Source organism: Coptis chinensis, chromosome 7, assembly GCF_015680905.1.
Source record: "Coptis chinensis isolate HL-2020 chromosome 7, ASM1568090v1, whole genome shotgun sequence".
Classification (NCBI taxonomy): Eukaryota; Viridiplantae; Streptophyta; class Magnoliopsida; order Ranunculales; family Ranunculaceae; genus Coptis; species Coptis chinensis.
This window is the reverse complement of record NC_141462.1, coordinates 81,063,000-81,078,556: the sequence shown is the minus strand read 5'-3', so window position 1 is coordinate 81,078,556 and position 15,557 is coordinate 81,063,000. Positions and strand designations below refer to the sequence as shown.

Below are 15,557 nucleotides of genomic sequence, written 5' to 3'. Positions count from 1 at the left end.
TCGTGAACATTTCAGCCAGCTTGTCGAAGTTGCTGATCGAATCGGGAGGGAGTGTGTAAAACCAGTTTATTGCTCTGTCCTTCAAACTGGCTGGAAAAAGTTTGCACTTCAGGTAGTCGTAGTCTGGATGGTTGTAGAGTGCAAGGATTTGACTGAAGCGAGCTACGTGCTCGCCTGGGCAGGAGGTACCGTCGTACAATGAGAACTTTGGCTGGATGAACTCCGAAGGAGGCTGCTTGTCTCTGATTTCGGTGGTGAATGGTGATGCCTTGTACGTTTCTAGCATCTTCTGAGCGATCTGGATCGCGCTGGCTCTTTCGTTTGACTTCTCTAATTTTTGGGTGAAGTCTTCTAAGCGTTGATTAGTGGTGTTGGTGAGGGCTGCAACGGCGTTGTTGTCACACCCCGAATTTCGACAGAATTTGGAAAAACAATATTTGTTCCCGACTCTTCGATCTTCAAGGTGTGACGCACTCTCAACTCCCAAAAACCCATAAACAGTTTAAATATGCGGATAATTAAAAACCAATAAAAATTTTAAACTTAAACAAAAGTCATCTTCATTGCAAAAATTTACAAATAAGATTAGGTTACAAATCTCTTTTCAATAACTCTTTATTTAAATACAACTGAAAATATAAAACAACATTTGTCTCAACTAAAAATCTATTACACCTTAAGGAAAAACAAAACATATCATGAATCGACGCTAATGCAAACCACAAGCTAGCAAAGAACCAACCTTCTTCAACATGAAACACATCAAGACTTATCAACTATGTTCATTTAATGAACACACTCGATAAACAAACATGCAAATCGGGATTGACATTATAAAAATCTTTGGTGTGAGTAGCTCTAAAATACAACATATACTTATACAAATATATACACAATCCATACGGCAGTTAGTTCCTCCACCGAGGCGCCTTAACTTCCAACAACTAATACAACATCCTTAAGTACCATAATTAAGGCAGGTAGTTCCTCCACTTAGGCGCCTTAGCTTTCCGACAATAATACAAAGGCATTTAGTTCCTCCACGAGGTGCCTTAGGTTCTAACTAAACTAATAACCAGCCAAGCATATTCTATACTTACTGCATTTCATGCTTAATTACAGAGTAGGTCGTCTCTGCCCAAGTAATTAGTTTGACCCACACTTCTGCAAAACCATATACAATCATCTATCTAAAGATATATCATTAACCAACATATTACCATAATTATATTAATTAAGGCTTTCTTTGCGTGTCCCTAAAATCACATCGTATCTATGTCTTACCTAGTTTCCCTGGCTACCACAATCGCTTCCCAACGCCGAATATGTACATCCACATGCCTCCCCTTACATAATGAACCACTCCGTGCATAACTACCCTAAGTGGGATGCCGCACACCAGGTAACCCTCACACCAAAGTCATTATGTAAGTACTGTCATTATACGGCATAAAATATCGCACGTCTCATTTTAATTTTGCGAACGGAATAATCAAGCCACTATTCGGCTACGCCAAAAGGGTCATTTAGATTTACTGAAACGCCAGAAGGGCCAATCCAATTACTTTCGCCCAAAGGGCCATTCAAATTCACTGAAACGCCAGAAGGGCCAAATCACATGAGTTGTGGTAGCTAGGTTCTAGGATTTTCGTTACGTAATTTATTCAAGTGTCATACATTTATGACTCATAATAATTCCACTATATCACGTGCAGGTCAAATACCTTATTGTACTAAGCCACAATATTTAGAAATATCTCAATTATATCTCATAACCACTTTCATTCTTTCACGTGCCAATATATTATTGCACTACGCCACACTCTCGTGGGAAATATCCACAAATACTCTACTACCTCCTAGTAGCATCTCACAGATAAAATAATGGAGCGTTTATACATTTATTTCTCCAAAACTATTGCATTTAATATATATATCCCAACATATTATATAATGTCACAATTGCTTCAAACGTATCGCATACATTTTTATAGTGTTTTAGGAATATTATATCTCCTAAAGTTTCTATCTCGTCACATGTCAAAAATACACAACCTCAACGTCAAATCTTTCTTAGATAATGACTAACCAATTATGCAGGCTTCCGCACCATTTTAACATTTGATTTGTCCATACAATTTACAACATAAAACATAGCACAATTAAACAGTCAACAGTCCACAATCAAAGTCCATGAATCTAAGACCGTATATAATTTAATTCTCGTAAAAACGTATATATCTAAGTCTTATAAAAATTCCCCGCTTGTTACGTGCCAATATATTATAGGTTTTACACACTACTCACGTCAAATCTTAATTAGATAATGACAAACAAATTTATACAATATCGACAATATTTTATTACTACATTTGTCCATATTCTTAAATATGTGAAAATCTAGAAAAAAAGTCAACATTACACAGTCAATGGTCAACAGTCAAAGTCAACACGTCATAGTCAAAGTCAAACTGTCGTTTCCATGTTCAACAGGTTCAGGGTCATAGCCATGGTTCATGGCTAAGGTCAAAAGTGCATGGCTCATGGGCTCATGACTAAGGCAATGGTTCGGACCCAACTAGCCAAGCCTAAACCCAAACCTTAGAACCCGCCCCAAAAGTCTACACTGGCCTAGTGAATCAACCTGACCCACTTTAAAACATATGGACCAAGCCCAAAACCAAAAACAGAAAAACCGGTCCAAAAAAGCTAATGTGAGCCGGCCCAACAACAAAATTAGATTTTGGCCCAGCAACTAATAAAATTGGCCCATAGAAACAAATGAAATGTTGGCCCAAAAAAAAATATTAGAAACTTAGTTTCGGCCCAAAGAACTAAACTAACTAAGGCCTAACTAAAGGGGTCATCTTCCTCACAGCTCCACCAGCTCCACCACCACCAGCTTGCGCGCCGGCCACCACTCCTCATCTTCTCCTTCTAGCGGTTTCACTCCTCCTTAAAAACCAAACAACATTAATTAACACACAACACACTCTTGTCTACTATCGAGATCACTCAAACTTAGATCTCGACCTCCATCCACCACCATCCGACGGCTTCACACAGCCCCACTCGACAACCCTCACACCTACTACTACACTACTCCATCACCAACAATCCATCAAACCAGCCAATTCCAAACCAAATCAAACGACAAGAGTTCAAACAATCATCAGGATAGGCGGCGCCATTAACGATTTCTAGAAGCTTCGGATGGAACTTAAAAGCCACCCAATCAAACCTCACTAGCCAAACATAAAACCCTTACTCCCCCCGACATCAATCCGCTTTTAGGAATCAACCAAAAACCACAACAATAACACTTACTGGGCGATTTCTGTATCTCGGGCTCGCTACGCCGTTAACGAGCCCATTAAGCTTCCGCACTCTATTTCTCAGAGTTCCCCAGTTCACAGTTGCAAAACAACATGCTAACAACATTTACTACAATTTGGCAGGATGAAAAAAATATCGACATTAAGTAGAACAACTAGAAAATGTATATTGAGCCGAAACAAAACTCTGACAGTAAAGCTTTTTCCGTAGATTCGGTAAAATAAATTTAAATATATAACTAGTCACCTTAATTAACAGCTCAACGAATCCCTCCTAGTTCGAATCGTCGCACTCTAACGCTCTAACCAACAAGCTGCCTCCATTTTTATTTTATTTTATTCTCTAAAAACCTTATTCTCTATAACAATGTGATTATATACTTAGGTTTGAAACCCAAGCCCAACACAGACTAGGGCCCAGAAACTAGGCCCACATATCCCAAATCCAGTCCAATAAAATTTAAATTAATTAATTAATAAATAAATAAATAAATAAATACATATTTTAAATATGGGCGCATAATTTAGGTTCTAATCGCTATACGTGGTGGTCTTGTTGTTAGCGTTAGAGGTGGCCCCTCGTCATCATTTTATTCTCTTGTTGTAAAGTGACGAAAGCGTCTTGTAGCATCTTCATTTGTTACGCCAACATTTGAAGAGAGGTATCCATGATGGTTTTACCCGAATTTCATGAGCTTGAGAAAAGAATAAGTGTGCTTTTCTTAAGAAAACAAACCGCCGGATAAAAATGTAGATGTTGTGTTTACTAGACAACGACGATGATCCGGAGAATTGGGAATGGCTTCACTCTTCTTGGGATAAGAGTTGCATACGTATCAAGTTTCTCGGGCTAAACTTGAATCAAGCCTTACGTAGTTCATCTCTCTCTATTTATAGATGTGTGAGTTGAGTTTCCATATTTGCTTTAGACCGTTATGAAGTGTAGATCCACCTTGTGTGCTATCTTGATGATTCGTCATTAATGTGTTGTTACAAAGTTAATGTTTCCTTGATTGTGGCGTTGATTGAACTCGAGATTCGCTAGTTGATATCTTTCCATAAATGGCTGTAACTGATGTTTTGGACGACCTGAGTGTTGGGTCATTGGGTACAGTCTGATGGGTGTTGGACGACCTGTTATGTGGGCACGTGTACTGTAGTGTGGAATAGAGAGTACTTAGAATGGGCATATCTCCCTCAAGATATCATCAATCCTTGATAAAATACATGTGCGTTTGCAAGCTCTGGTGTAAATATTGAGTCGATAGACCATGAGCGGGCTTGGTCCTGGGCTTTTTTATTTAAAGCCCAATGAAACCGAACCACATTTGTCGGTCGCTTCTCTTTTGTGTTCACTCGAAAACAAATGGCGAATCTCCCTCATGAGCTCGTTGTGGAAATCCTCACAAGACTCCCTGCAAAATCTCTTATAAAATTCAGGTGCATATGTAAGCAGTGGTGTAAATTAACATACGATCTTACTTTTACCAAATTGCATCTCTCTCGATCCATCGAAAGACACGATGTTAATCTCTTGGCAAATTTGACTGAATACTATGCAAAGGAAATACTTGTTGGTTCTGATATTACACTTTTTCGTTACTCTAATTCACACATTTACAGTGTTGAAGTAAGTTGTTTAACTAAAATCTTTAAAATCAATGACCCATTTGGTGAATCTACTAGTACGTCTCTCAAACTAATAGGTTCTTGTAATGGAATAGTTTGTTTCGTTAAGGGCAGTCTTGTATGCTTGTTGAATCCATGTACTAATGAATACAAGATTGTGACTTTTGAAAATGTATCTAGTTTTCAGAGTAATGCTGTTTATGGATTTGGTTATGATCACACTAGTGAGGGTGAGGACTACAAATTGGTGTGCTTTGTTAATTCAGAAGTCAGTGTTTATTCGCTAAATGATGTTTCGTGTGCGAAATTTTCAAACGTTACCTATCGTGTTTGGGAAGACTCTGGAATTTTTTTGAATGGGGCTGTGCATTGGATAGGAAATGATAGAGAGAAAAATCTTTTGTTTAGAGTAATATCTTATAATATTGTGGATAAAGTATTTCACGAGTTTTTAGGACCCGTTAGTGTGGAAGAATCTGGTATGAAACTTGGGGTGTTGGGAGGAGAACTTTGTGTACTTTGCTGTTATTACCATGATGATATTATTAACCTGTGGGTGATGAAGAATTATGGTCTAAGTGACTCGTGGATGAAACTATTTTCCATGGAAAAATCAGTTTTGAACTCTTTTCCCGATCCGTCCTCCTTTATCAGTCATCGTCATATAAATCCGAGGCCATTGTGTTTTACTAAGAGTGGTGAAGTTCTACTGAGGGAAAGAGGAAAGTTAGTGCTATATGATCCAGAGCGGAAAATTGCTAGGACTCCCAATATTGGCTTTATATCTACTTGGCATGAAATGGACATTGTGATTCATTTTGCGAGCCTTGTTCCATTGAATTCTAGCAGTGGGACGAGCAAGTCGATAAATAGGGTCTTCGCATTTAACAGGTATGACTTCTACTTTTTCTTTGGTTAACTATTATTGCATTGCTCATACACACTCTCCATTGAGGCTTACTTTTGGGATAAGTTGTTTCTTTTGAGGATGAAAGCTATCGTAAGGTGAACAGTAAATTGAGCCTCACTCTAGGCCTACAACTACCCCATAACTTAAGCAATTGTATTTGGAGGATTCACACATTACAAAGTATTTCCTTGGAAAGCATGGTCATGACGGTTTTCAACTAAGCACTTGCAATACTGTAGTAATAATAACTGTGCAGTAGTTTTAACTGTTATTTTGGATTTATCAAGAACTGCGTGTTTTGTCTTGGTACATTTGTTTAGGAGTCAAGTCTGTTCTGGTGAGTAGTGAAGTCCAAATTTATCTAGATAGAGACTTACATTTGATTTATGCAAGTGAAGTTTTTAACATACAGTACATCGTCTGTCTGTTCGTCTATTTTGTTGGCCTTCAAGATGAATGTGCATACTTTGCACGGCTGAACTGAAGAACCTTTATTGGTTTATGAACAATAATTAGAATTGGCCCAGCGCTTTTGCTATAAATCGACACTAATTTTGCATGAACATTTGGATTCTATGGATCTGTTTTTACATTATGCACATTTACTTTCTTTTTCTTTTCATCCAGGTCGTGAGTCCAGGATATGCCTACATTTCAAGGATCTGAACTTCCAAAGTATTGCAGCACCTGATTGGTGATCAAATGAGCTATGGCTATACTTCCTATAAAGTACTTGTATTTTGCGAAGTGTTGGAAATCTATTTGAGTTGAATCTGCTTGTTTTGAAATATTGGATTATAAACTGTTTCTGTTAGGCTATGCCCACCATGTGTTTGTTGTGTCATATTATTTTGTGTATTTGCTATCTCTGACTGACTCTGTTCCCCCACATTATAGTATCTCCAAAATATCCTGACTAGTAAGAATAAAGGGAATGCTATGGGTTTACCTTTTATTGTTCTGCAAGTTCATTTGGTGTGTATGGGTGACGTTAGTACATTATAATGATTCAGATGTTGCAGCTTACATAAGCAGTTAATAATCTGTTGAAAATGAGGATCTTCTAGGTCTAAATTTGCTGACAGCGTGTCAGTGCAGATTTGGTATAAATACACCATTATAATGTAGTATTATAGACATAATTTATGAAAACCAAGGGGTTTAGAGGATGAAGTACTAGTACGTTTTACTTGGATAAGCAATGTTACAATACGATTGTCTTGATTTTGTTGGCTGGTCTACGTACTCGGGCTAGTGCTTTCTGCAGATTTGCCGAATTACAGACATCAATGATCAAGGTCATTTAAATGAGTTGACAATAGAAGTGGTTATCTTTAAGTTGAGCAGTTGGTTTTCATTTGGTAAATGCAATGCAATTTCGTTATTTCTTGATCTCGTGGGAAGTATGCACCAAGTAACCTGGATATTAATCATATGCTCCTGGAGACTGGAGTAATTATGGTTCTGTTTACATGTTTGATTTGTAGATAGTGTTCATGTAAAGGTTAAGATCGCCAATTGAAAATTGATTGCTCAGTACTGATCTCTCCTGTTTGTTTCGAAGCATTGGAGTTTAAACTATTTCATCGTCTTGGTGTGTGTAGGGGGAGCGTCCATTCTACCCTTTCAGCATGCTGAGTGGTTATTCTGTACGCTATATATAGTGATCACAAGGATCTCTTTAACTATCACGTCTCCTGTGTTGAGTCGAATGGCCTAGTTCAAGAGTCTCAATTGGTATGTTCTGAGCGCAAATGCATACTTCCCACTAGAACAAGCAATAACTGATCTATTCAACTCAAAGGCGACTCACTTCTATGATTAAATCAATTATCGATGGCCTTGTTCATTGCATAAAGTCTGTGATTCAGCCAGCATCAATGTCATGAGTACATACAAAACGACAAAATCGACACCATATAATGTACATTATGAGGAGAGCAGGACTTCAATTAATAATAAGTCACAGCATCAAACTACAAGCCTAATCCTATCGATGTATGACTAGTAGTTTAGCTTCTAAACCCCCACACTGCTAAATGGATTCTGGGGCAGCATCACAATGAAGTATTGATAGCAAACCTGCAATATAACGCTGTACCAACTCATGAGGACAGTACTTCTCCAGTTCTTCCATTACTTCTTTACTCCAACCTAAAATCATAGTTGCTTATATCCATAAGTATCCGCAAGCCAGAGAAAGGGGAGCAAATATTGACTATTGACTTGGTCTACGGGTTATTTGTGTTTTCGGGTCGGGTATTTCAAAGCATTATTTCTCCGAGAGATTAAAAGTCCAAAGAAAGCCCAAGGTTTACTAATAAAAATACTCCGTGGCCCATGTTAAGTAACTCGAAACCCTAAAACTCCTTCAAACTATTTCTTATATAAACCACCTTCTCTATCCCCATCTTCCTCGTGCTTCTATCAAAAACCCTAGGTAATAACTTTTTTATCTACTTTCTTCTTATTCTTGTTTTGGTGGGTTATAATATGATGATTTTAATTGTCGCCCCAGTCTTACACGCTTCTTCTAAATAGATGTTGTGTTATGGTGATTGACTTGTAGATCTGATTCTGTTTAATCACTAGTATTTTTTTTTTTCCTTCTAATTTGTATTTTTGTTTTACAAAAGTTGTCAAAGAGAGAAATGATGATTTGTAACCACTACTACTTATTAACAAGTGATGATTTTCTTACATGCATCACCATCTGATCTCTCTTTTGCTTTACAAATTTTCAATTGTTTTTATTAGAAATTTGTGCAATCAATGATGATTATATTCCGATTGTTACTGAGACAAACAATGATTAGCAACACAATATATCACCATCTTTCGGCTGAGACTGCACAGAACAAATCGTAATTTTTTTTTTAATCTCAAGTTGAGGATTTGATAGTGTGATTAATTAAGATGAAATGCCTGAGGTATCTGATGTTGAGTCTCTATATGGCTTGGTGTCTCGTTTTGATGGCAGAAATTAAATTCAAACAGGTCTTTGCGACACAGGTTGCTTTAGATATTCTCTATAAGCTTCTTGTTACTTTTACCCTGATTACATTTTATACCAAATTTTCATTATTAGTGATCTTATTGAAAGAAATTTTCTGCTTCTTTGAGCGTATATTTTTTATTTTATTAATTGAAATTGGGTGTTTTTCTATTATCATTATGAATAATTAGGTTTCAGAGTACGAGTTTTCTGTGTAAAATTGGTTTAAATCTTAAATAAAATCAATTACCGTATTGTAGAATGTAAAATGTTGGAAAGTAACTGGATTAATCTGAGGCCAGAAAATGATTTCATCTTAAAAACAGGCAAACTGACAACATAATTCCCTAACGTTGACAGTCTTGTTATCGTGATTCTTAACCTTGAACTTGCATAATTACATACGAATAAACAATGACAAAACATCTTAGTTGCCAGCGGACAGTTCTGAAAAGGTGTGTTCTATGAGTACTCGTGTTCTGAACTGCTGTAGTGCACCGTTTGAACTCCATGGAAGCGCAGGTAGAATTACTTCAGTTGATTGACGGGGATTTAAACCGGTCTTGCCATAATGAAAACATTTGCCAACAAGAAGATGCAAAAAAAAAAAATTGTTTTTTGGGTGGGTGAGTGTGCGAGAGATATGATAGGGGCTTTCTTTTGGACTTTACTGTTTGGGCTTGGTTGGAGGTTGCCCAATTCAATTTGTGTGGCGCCCAATACAAATTGCGAGAAGAAAATAGATTCAGAATGAAAACTATTGCTCATGAAGTGGATTGTTTCATGAAGTCCATGCTCAGAAATTGAACAAAAGAAAAGAAAATGAAGTCCATATTGCTTTAAGTCTACGAAGTTTGAATTTGTTCAAGCAGATGAACGAAAGAAAAGAAGAAAAGACTGCACAACTGATGTTGATTTCCTAGCGGCTTCTCTTTAATTGTATATATTTCATGTTCCATAACGAATATATTTGAAAGTTTTACTTGAATTTTAAAGAAACAGAACTCTGAGAGCAATTTATATTTGAAAGCTTTACTTGAAGAGTATATTTGAAAGCTTTATTTGAAGAGCATGTCTTCAGTGCGCGAGATATATATGGGCCCTTGGATCAGTACTTCTTTGTTGAAATACACTCTCATCTTTCTGTGTAAGTGGCCCAGATTTACCCTCACTTTCTCTCTCCTGCACCCTAGATTTACCCTTACTTGAATACTAAAGGAACATAACTCTGAGAGCAGCAATTTATATTTGAAAGCTTTACTTGAATACTAAATGCTCTATTTGGTTTGGTTCAATTTATATTTGAAAGCTTTACCGCTCTGTTTGGTTCGATGTATACATGCAATTACACCTATTTCCATGTAACCACTCACAAAACAGTGTTTGGTAGCAAAATGCAAATAGGTGGTTGATGCAACAAGTTGCAATTATATGCACTATATAAGTAGTTTTCATGACATCCACTTGCAGCCAAAAAAGTTTTGTAAATAGATGCAAACACAAGAGAGGTGGTTTATCTTATATAAGATGTGAAAAAAAGTAGTGGGATAATGTAACCAACTTTACATCTTTTTGCCTTGGGTTTATAAGCACAAGTAAATTGGATGCAATGCAATCAGATGCAATACAATCCCATGCCATTTGCAACTATTTGTAATTTGCAACTCGGTGCACCGAACCAAACAGAGCAAAGGAACATAACTTTGAGATCCTACATGAGAAAGAAAGAACCCGATGGTGCTACAAGTTTTTCATGTTTTAACTACATTAGTTTCCAACATGTTTATAGGAAAACTAATAGAGCTGCAGATGTAATAGGGTGTCATTTGTTTGTTCCCCCTCTTACCACACAACTAGCTTCCAGATAGCGCTACTTTAGGTTTTAATACATGTTCGGGTCTGCCTAACCTAAAAATAAAAAAAATATCTCTAGACTGCCACAAACAAATTCTCAAATACTAAATGCAAATCTCAATTATTGAACAAAAAATCCAAAATTTATTAAAAATAAATAAATAAATAAAAATCTGCTAGACGAACAAAATCTCAATTATCTAACAAAAAACCTGACTAAGGCTGTGTTTGATTGGATCCGCTGCAAATGCAAATCATGGCAAATGCAAAAATCTCATATTTGCCACTGTTTGATACCAACTTAACCCAGTTGCAAATGCAAAAAAGATTTGCCACACCCACTGATTTACCACCATTTTCGTGACAAATTTTGCATTGGGGGGAGCTGCGTAAATTTTGCAATGCCAAAAAACACATGAATTTGCCACCAAAAAAAAAAAAAAAAATTGCCGCACCAAAAGAAAAAAAAACCCGACTTCTTCTTCTCCAACCTAACTTCTTCAAAATCTCTCCAACCCAACTTCTTCAAAATCTAACCAGTGAGTTGCAATTTTGTCAAGGAAGAAATCACTTCCTCTCCTGAACAGGTTCGTTCCTCTCTCTTCCTCTCCTTCTCGTTTCTCTATTCGAAAATATATATATTTTTTGTATTGAGAATGTTTTGGCAACTTTTTAGATAAAAAGCTTGTTCCTTCTTGTTCAATTTTGGTACCCATCTCTTTATTTTAGTCAATTTTGAAGTATTTTTTATTTGGGTCCTGCTACTTTGGTTAATTAAGTGTAATTATGAAATGGGGGTGTGAGAATTTTGGTTAATTATTAGTTATGACTTTCATCCAGTGCACGACAAGGATGTTAAGAACAAACTACTTGTGTTCAACCAAAAAAAAAAAAAAAAAACTACTGTATTTCTCTGGGCAGTTAAATCGCTACTCGGTGGAGATGTGAGTAGCGAGTAGGTCTACTCGGTCGGGGATTACTCGGGCGATTTTTTAAACCGCTACTCGGTCGCTATTCGGTGGAGGTGCGAGTAGCGAGTAGGTCTACTCGGTTGGGAATTAATCGGGATTACTCGGGCGATTTTTTAAACCGCTACTCGGTGGAGGAGCGAGTAGCGAGTAGGTCTACTCGGTCGGGGATTAATTAGGATTACTCGAGATGTCTTAATTTTTATGTTATATGTAGCATGTACATGACGCTGGGCAATGTGGCATACAACATGGTACAAAATTTTTGCTATCAATATGCTATAGAAATGTTGACATTGTCCATAGTTATTTGACCACTAAAGTTTCAGTCAATATCATTGTTTTTTCAATCTTTTCTTTTCTTTAACTTGTTATAGTTATTTGACCACTAAAAAATTATTTTATACTTTCTTAAGATTAACAACCATTGCATATTTTAAATCACACTTGACGGGGTTTAAATTTTTATCAATCGGGTTTTCCATGTTTTTGCTTTGTTTTATTGGTCTCATGCATGATCCCCATTTAATTAGGTAGAATGCCGGTCCCAAGAGCGTAGGGTTTGCTTTGCGGTTACCATGATGCTAACAATCATGCAGGCTATGATGTGGTACCAATGGTATAGGGAAATAAACGAAGGCGGTTTATGGTTCCTAGGGCCCTCATTAGAAATTGGGATGCTTTCGAGAAAACATTGTGTTCACGCGAATATTCAGGTGTAGTGACCTTATATGCTACGAACAGTTGATAATGAGAACATTCACATTTGAACGTCTATGCACTCGATTGCGGGCGTATGGGTTAGTTGATAGTCGGTCTGTTAAGGTTGAAGAACAAGTAGCCATTTTCTTACACACGGTTGGGCACGACTTAAGGAATCGGAATTTCGAAGTTCAGTGTTTTGGATCAACTGAAACAATTAACCGATACTTCCACCGAGTATTAAATGCACTGCTTAGGCTACATAGAGATGAGGTACGACCTGCTACCATGGAAAACTCTCCAGCCGGCTGTGGTGGACCACCTAAACATTGGCACTATTTTTTCCAGGTTTGTTAGCTATATATCTAATGCACATAATGTTAATTAGTAATTCTTTTACTGATGATGGTATATTAATTAGGATGCTGTGGGTGCAATTGATGGCACCCACTTTGAAGCTTACATACCACCTCAAGCTCAAGTTAGGTATCGTAATCGAAAGGGTCAGGTTACTCAGAATGTCTTAGTGGCATATACATTTGGTATGAGATTCACCTATGTACTTACTGGGTGGGAGGGTTCCGCCCATGATGGTCGTTTGCTGAGAAATGAAGTGAGTCGGCCAGGGCACAAACTAACTGTACCACATGGTAAGTATCCTTAAAACATTTCAAATCCCAACAATTTTTTAGTATTATTAAAATTCAGCAATCATTCTAATTAATTTTTTCACATAGGTAAGTATTATCTCGTCGATGCTTGGTTCCCGCTAGTTCAACACTTCCTTACACCATATCGTGCTGTAAGATATCATCTTAGTGACCAACAACGTAACTCTAGATACAACGGTGCCTGAAATATAAAAGAAATGTATAACTTTCGTCATTCATCTTTGCAGAATATTGTTGAAAGGACAATTGGTGTGTTGAAGAAAAGATTTGCGTATCTTAGGCACGCTCCCCACCATGACGTTCAGACACAAGCAAAGATAATTTGTGCATGTTGTGACTTGCATAACTTTTTGCTTGATAATAATGATGATATATGGGAAGAAGAAAGAGCAAATATTGAAGAGGAAGGAAATGGATAAGTAGGCGATGATGCGGGGATAACCATGACTCTGAGTGATGGTTGGACAGCGTGGAGAGATATGTTGATGGCGAACATGTGGGAGCGTCGAGATGAACAAAATGGAGAAGAATAACTAGTGTGTTGTTGGCAATAGTGGTTTAACTTTATGTTTTTTGTTGTTGTTGTTTTGGCAATGTTGAATGATGTGTTTTGCCTCTGGGATGTTTGTATTATTTTGGCTTATAACTTTTGTTATTCCATATGACAGTATGGTTCTTTATAGCCTTCCTTATATTAGTAACTCTTTGATTAGATTCGTGTATGATTATCTTAACTTTGTTTTGGTTTCAGGTCCTACACTACGAAGTTTACCGTTACATTTTGGTTCCGTGTCAATATAGAACATTGATTATTATATTAATCTCTTTTGGTTTATTATATTCAGAACAATGTCACATAACAATGCTAGAAGCCAAGCACCACGTCCTCCACCCCCACCTCCGCTAATTCCAGAAGCTCCTCAGGGAAAGCATCAAATACGTTGGAATGATGGAATGGACAAGGTCCTTGTCGGAACTTTGTTTGACATCATTACTGTTCTAGGGAGGGGTTCTCAGAATTCTAATATTTCCAAGAAAGATACTCTAGATCAAGTTGAAAGTGTCGTAACCAATTCTGGTTCTCAAAACGTGGAATGGAAGAATGTGCGCTCTAGGCTAAGGACATTAAAGGGTGCCTACACAGTTGCTGCAGAGTTGCTAGCCTAGAGTGGTTTCTCCTTTAACCATCAAACTAAGTACATTCAGGCTGATGCCGATGTATGGGAGAGGTATATTCAGGTAAATGATCTTGATTTAGCCATTTTGTATATATTTCGCTTTAATATATTTGTCATTAAGGGAAGCTAGCTTCCTAGAGGACTTACAGTGAGTGATCACATTATCATTGTAGACCCACCTAGCCGCAGCAAATTATAAAACCAAGTGGCTTCAACACTATGAGATACTTGACTTTATATATGGAAATGATTCTGCAAATGGAGGTGGAAACTTTAATGCGCATGATACTGATGCTATACCTATATTGGATGGTAAGTTAAGCGAAATGTTTTTTTCATTTGTGGTTTTCCTTTATGCGATAAGATACTACTAAGCTAATAACTATGTTGTGTGTTTAATTTAATAGATGAAACTGATGATAATGACCCCGTTAATGTAAATGAATATGTTGACAATACTGGAGATGCTACCCAAGGCTCCGGAGTGAATGTGGAAGAAGAATCACCGCGTCAAAATTCGAATAGGCAAAAGAAAAAAAAAACACGCATAGATTTGAACGACGAGAAGATAGCTAAGACATTCGAACATCTTGCGTAAGCCGCTAAGGCAATGGCGGACAATTTGAAGTTAATTCTCCTAGCATGATGCAGAAAGTTCATGATGCCTTGAAAGGTCTCGAAGTTGTCTAAAGAAAATTTTAAAAAGCGTGGAATGACATTCCTTGGAAATAACCCAAACATGGGTGAAATCTTTTTGAGTTTTGATGATGAAGATCTTAGGGGGGAGTGGCTTTTGGACAACCTTCCAGTGGCTTAAGGCATTTCTTTTGGATTTTTTCTATTATGGTACATGTGATGCGCTCACTTGTCTGGTTTAAGGCATTTCTTTTGGATTTTTTTTTGTAAAACACCAGATCTTATACTTACGGTTGATTTATAAAAGTCTGACATGCCTGTATAAATTGCATATTATACAGTTGCTTTTGTTATGCGATTCCATTTTATTTCAAAATACTTGAATTTGATATTATACGATTCCATTTTATGTGTGTTGGTTTTGAATTTGGAAGTGTTAGAATTGTTGGAAGTTGAATATGGAAGTTAAGAAAAAAAGAAATCGAGGTTCGGCAAATTTCAGTCCCAAACGACATTGCCACACCGTTTAGACTAGGTCCTAAACGGTGTGGCCATGTCGTTCGGGACTAAGTTCAAACGGTGTGGCTTGTTTGTTTTTTTGCCTCTTGACCGGTGTGGCAACAGACAAGTTCATTTTTATCAAAGTTCAAATCCAAACGATATGGCATGGCCACACCGT

At 37.2% G+C, this 15,557-nt stretch overlaps 1 protein-coding gene and 3 non-coding genes across 4 annotated transcripts; all 4 read left to right on the top strand.

Moving 5' to 3' along the window:
• The first annotated feature begins 4,678 nt into the window (after positions 1-4,678).
• On the top strand, positions 4,679-6,697 carry LOC147489261 (F-box/kelch-repeat protein At3g06240-like). The gene is made up of 2 exons (XM_086575053.1): positions 4,679-5,855; positions 6,502-6,697. Exons 1-2 carry the CDS (start codon positions 4,702-4,704, stop codon positions 6,506-6,508), a joined length of 1,161 nt encoding a protein of 386 aa, XP_086431179.1. The 5' UTR covers positions 4,679-4,701; the 3' UTR covers positions 6,509-6,697.
• Positions 6,698-8,363: 1,666 nt separating this feature from the next.
• On the top strand, positions 8,364-8,452 carry LOC147489260 (small nucleolar RNA U31b). The gene has a single exon (XR_015203433.1). It is a non-coding gene; the product is annotated as a small nucleolar RNA U31b (small nucleolar RNA).
• Positions 8,453-8,518: 66 nt separating this feature from the next.
• Positions 8,519-8,597, top strand: LOC147489259 (small nucleolar RNA Z195/SNORD33/SNORD32 family). The gene has a single exon (XR_015203430.1). It is a non-coding gene; the product is annotated as a small nucleolar RNA Z195/SNORD33/SNORD32 family (small nucleolar RNA).
• Positions 8,598-8,638: 41 nt separating this feature from the next.
• On the top strand, positions 8,639-8,727 carry LOC147489258 (small nucleolar RNA Z196/R39/R59 family). Its single transcript, XR_015203431.1, has one exon. It is a non-coding gene; the product is annotated as a small nucleolar RNA Z196/R39/R59 family (small nucleolar RNA).
• Positions 8,728-15,557: the final 6,830 nt, after the last annotated feature.

What these genes read in the sequence shown, in the direction of transcription:
- LOC147489261 (XM_086575053.1), top strand. Translation starts at nt 4,702, where the DNA reads ATGGCGAATCTCCCTCATGAGCTCGTTGTGGAAATCCTCACAAGACTC.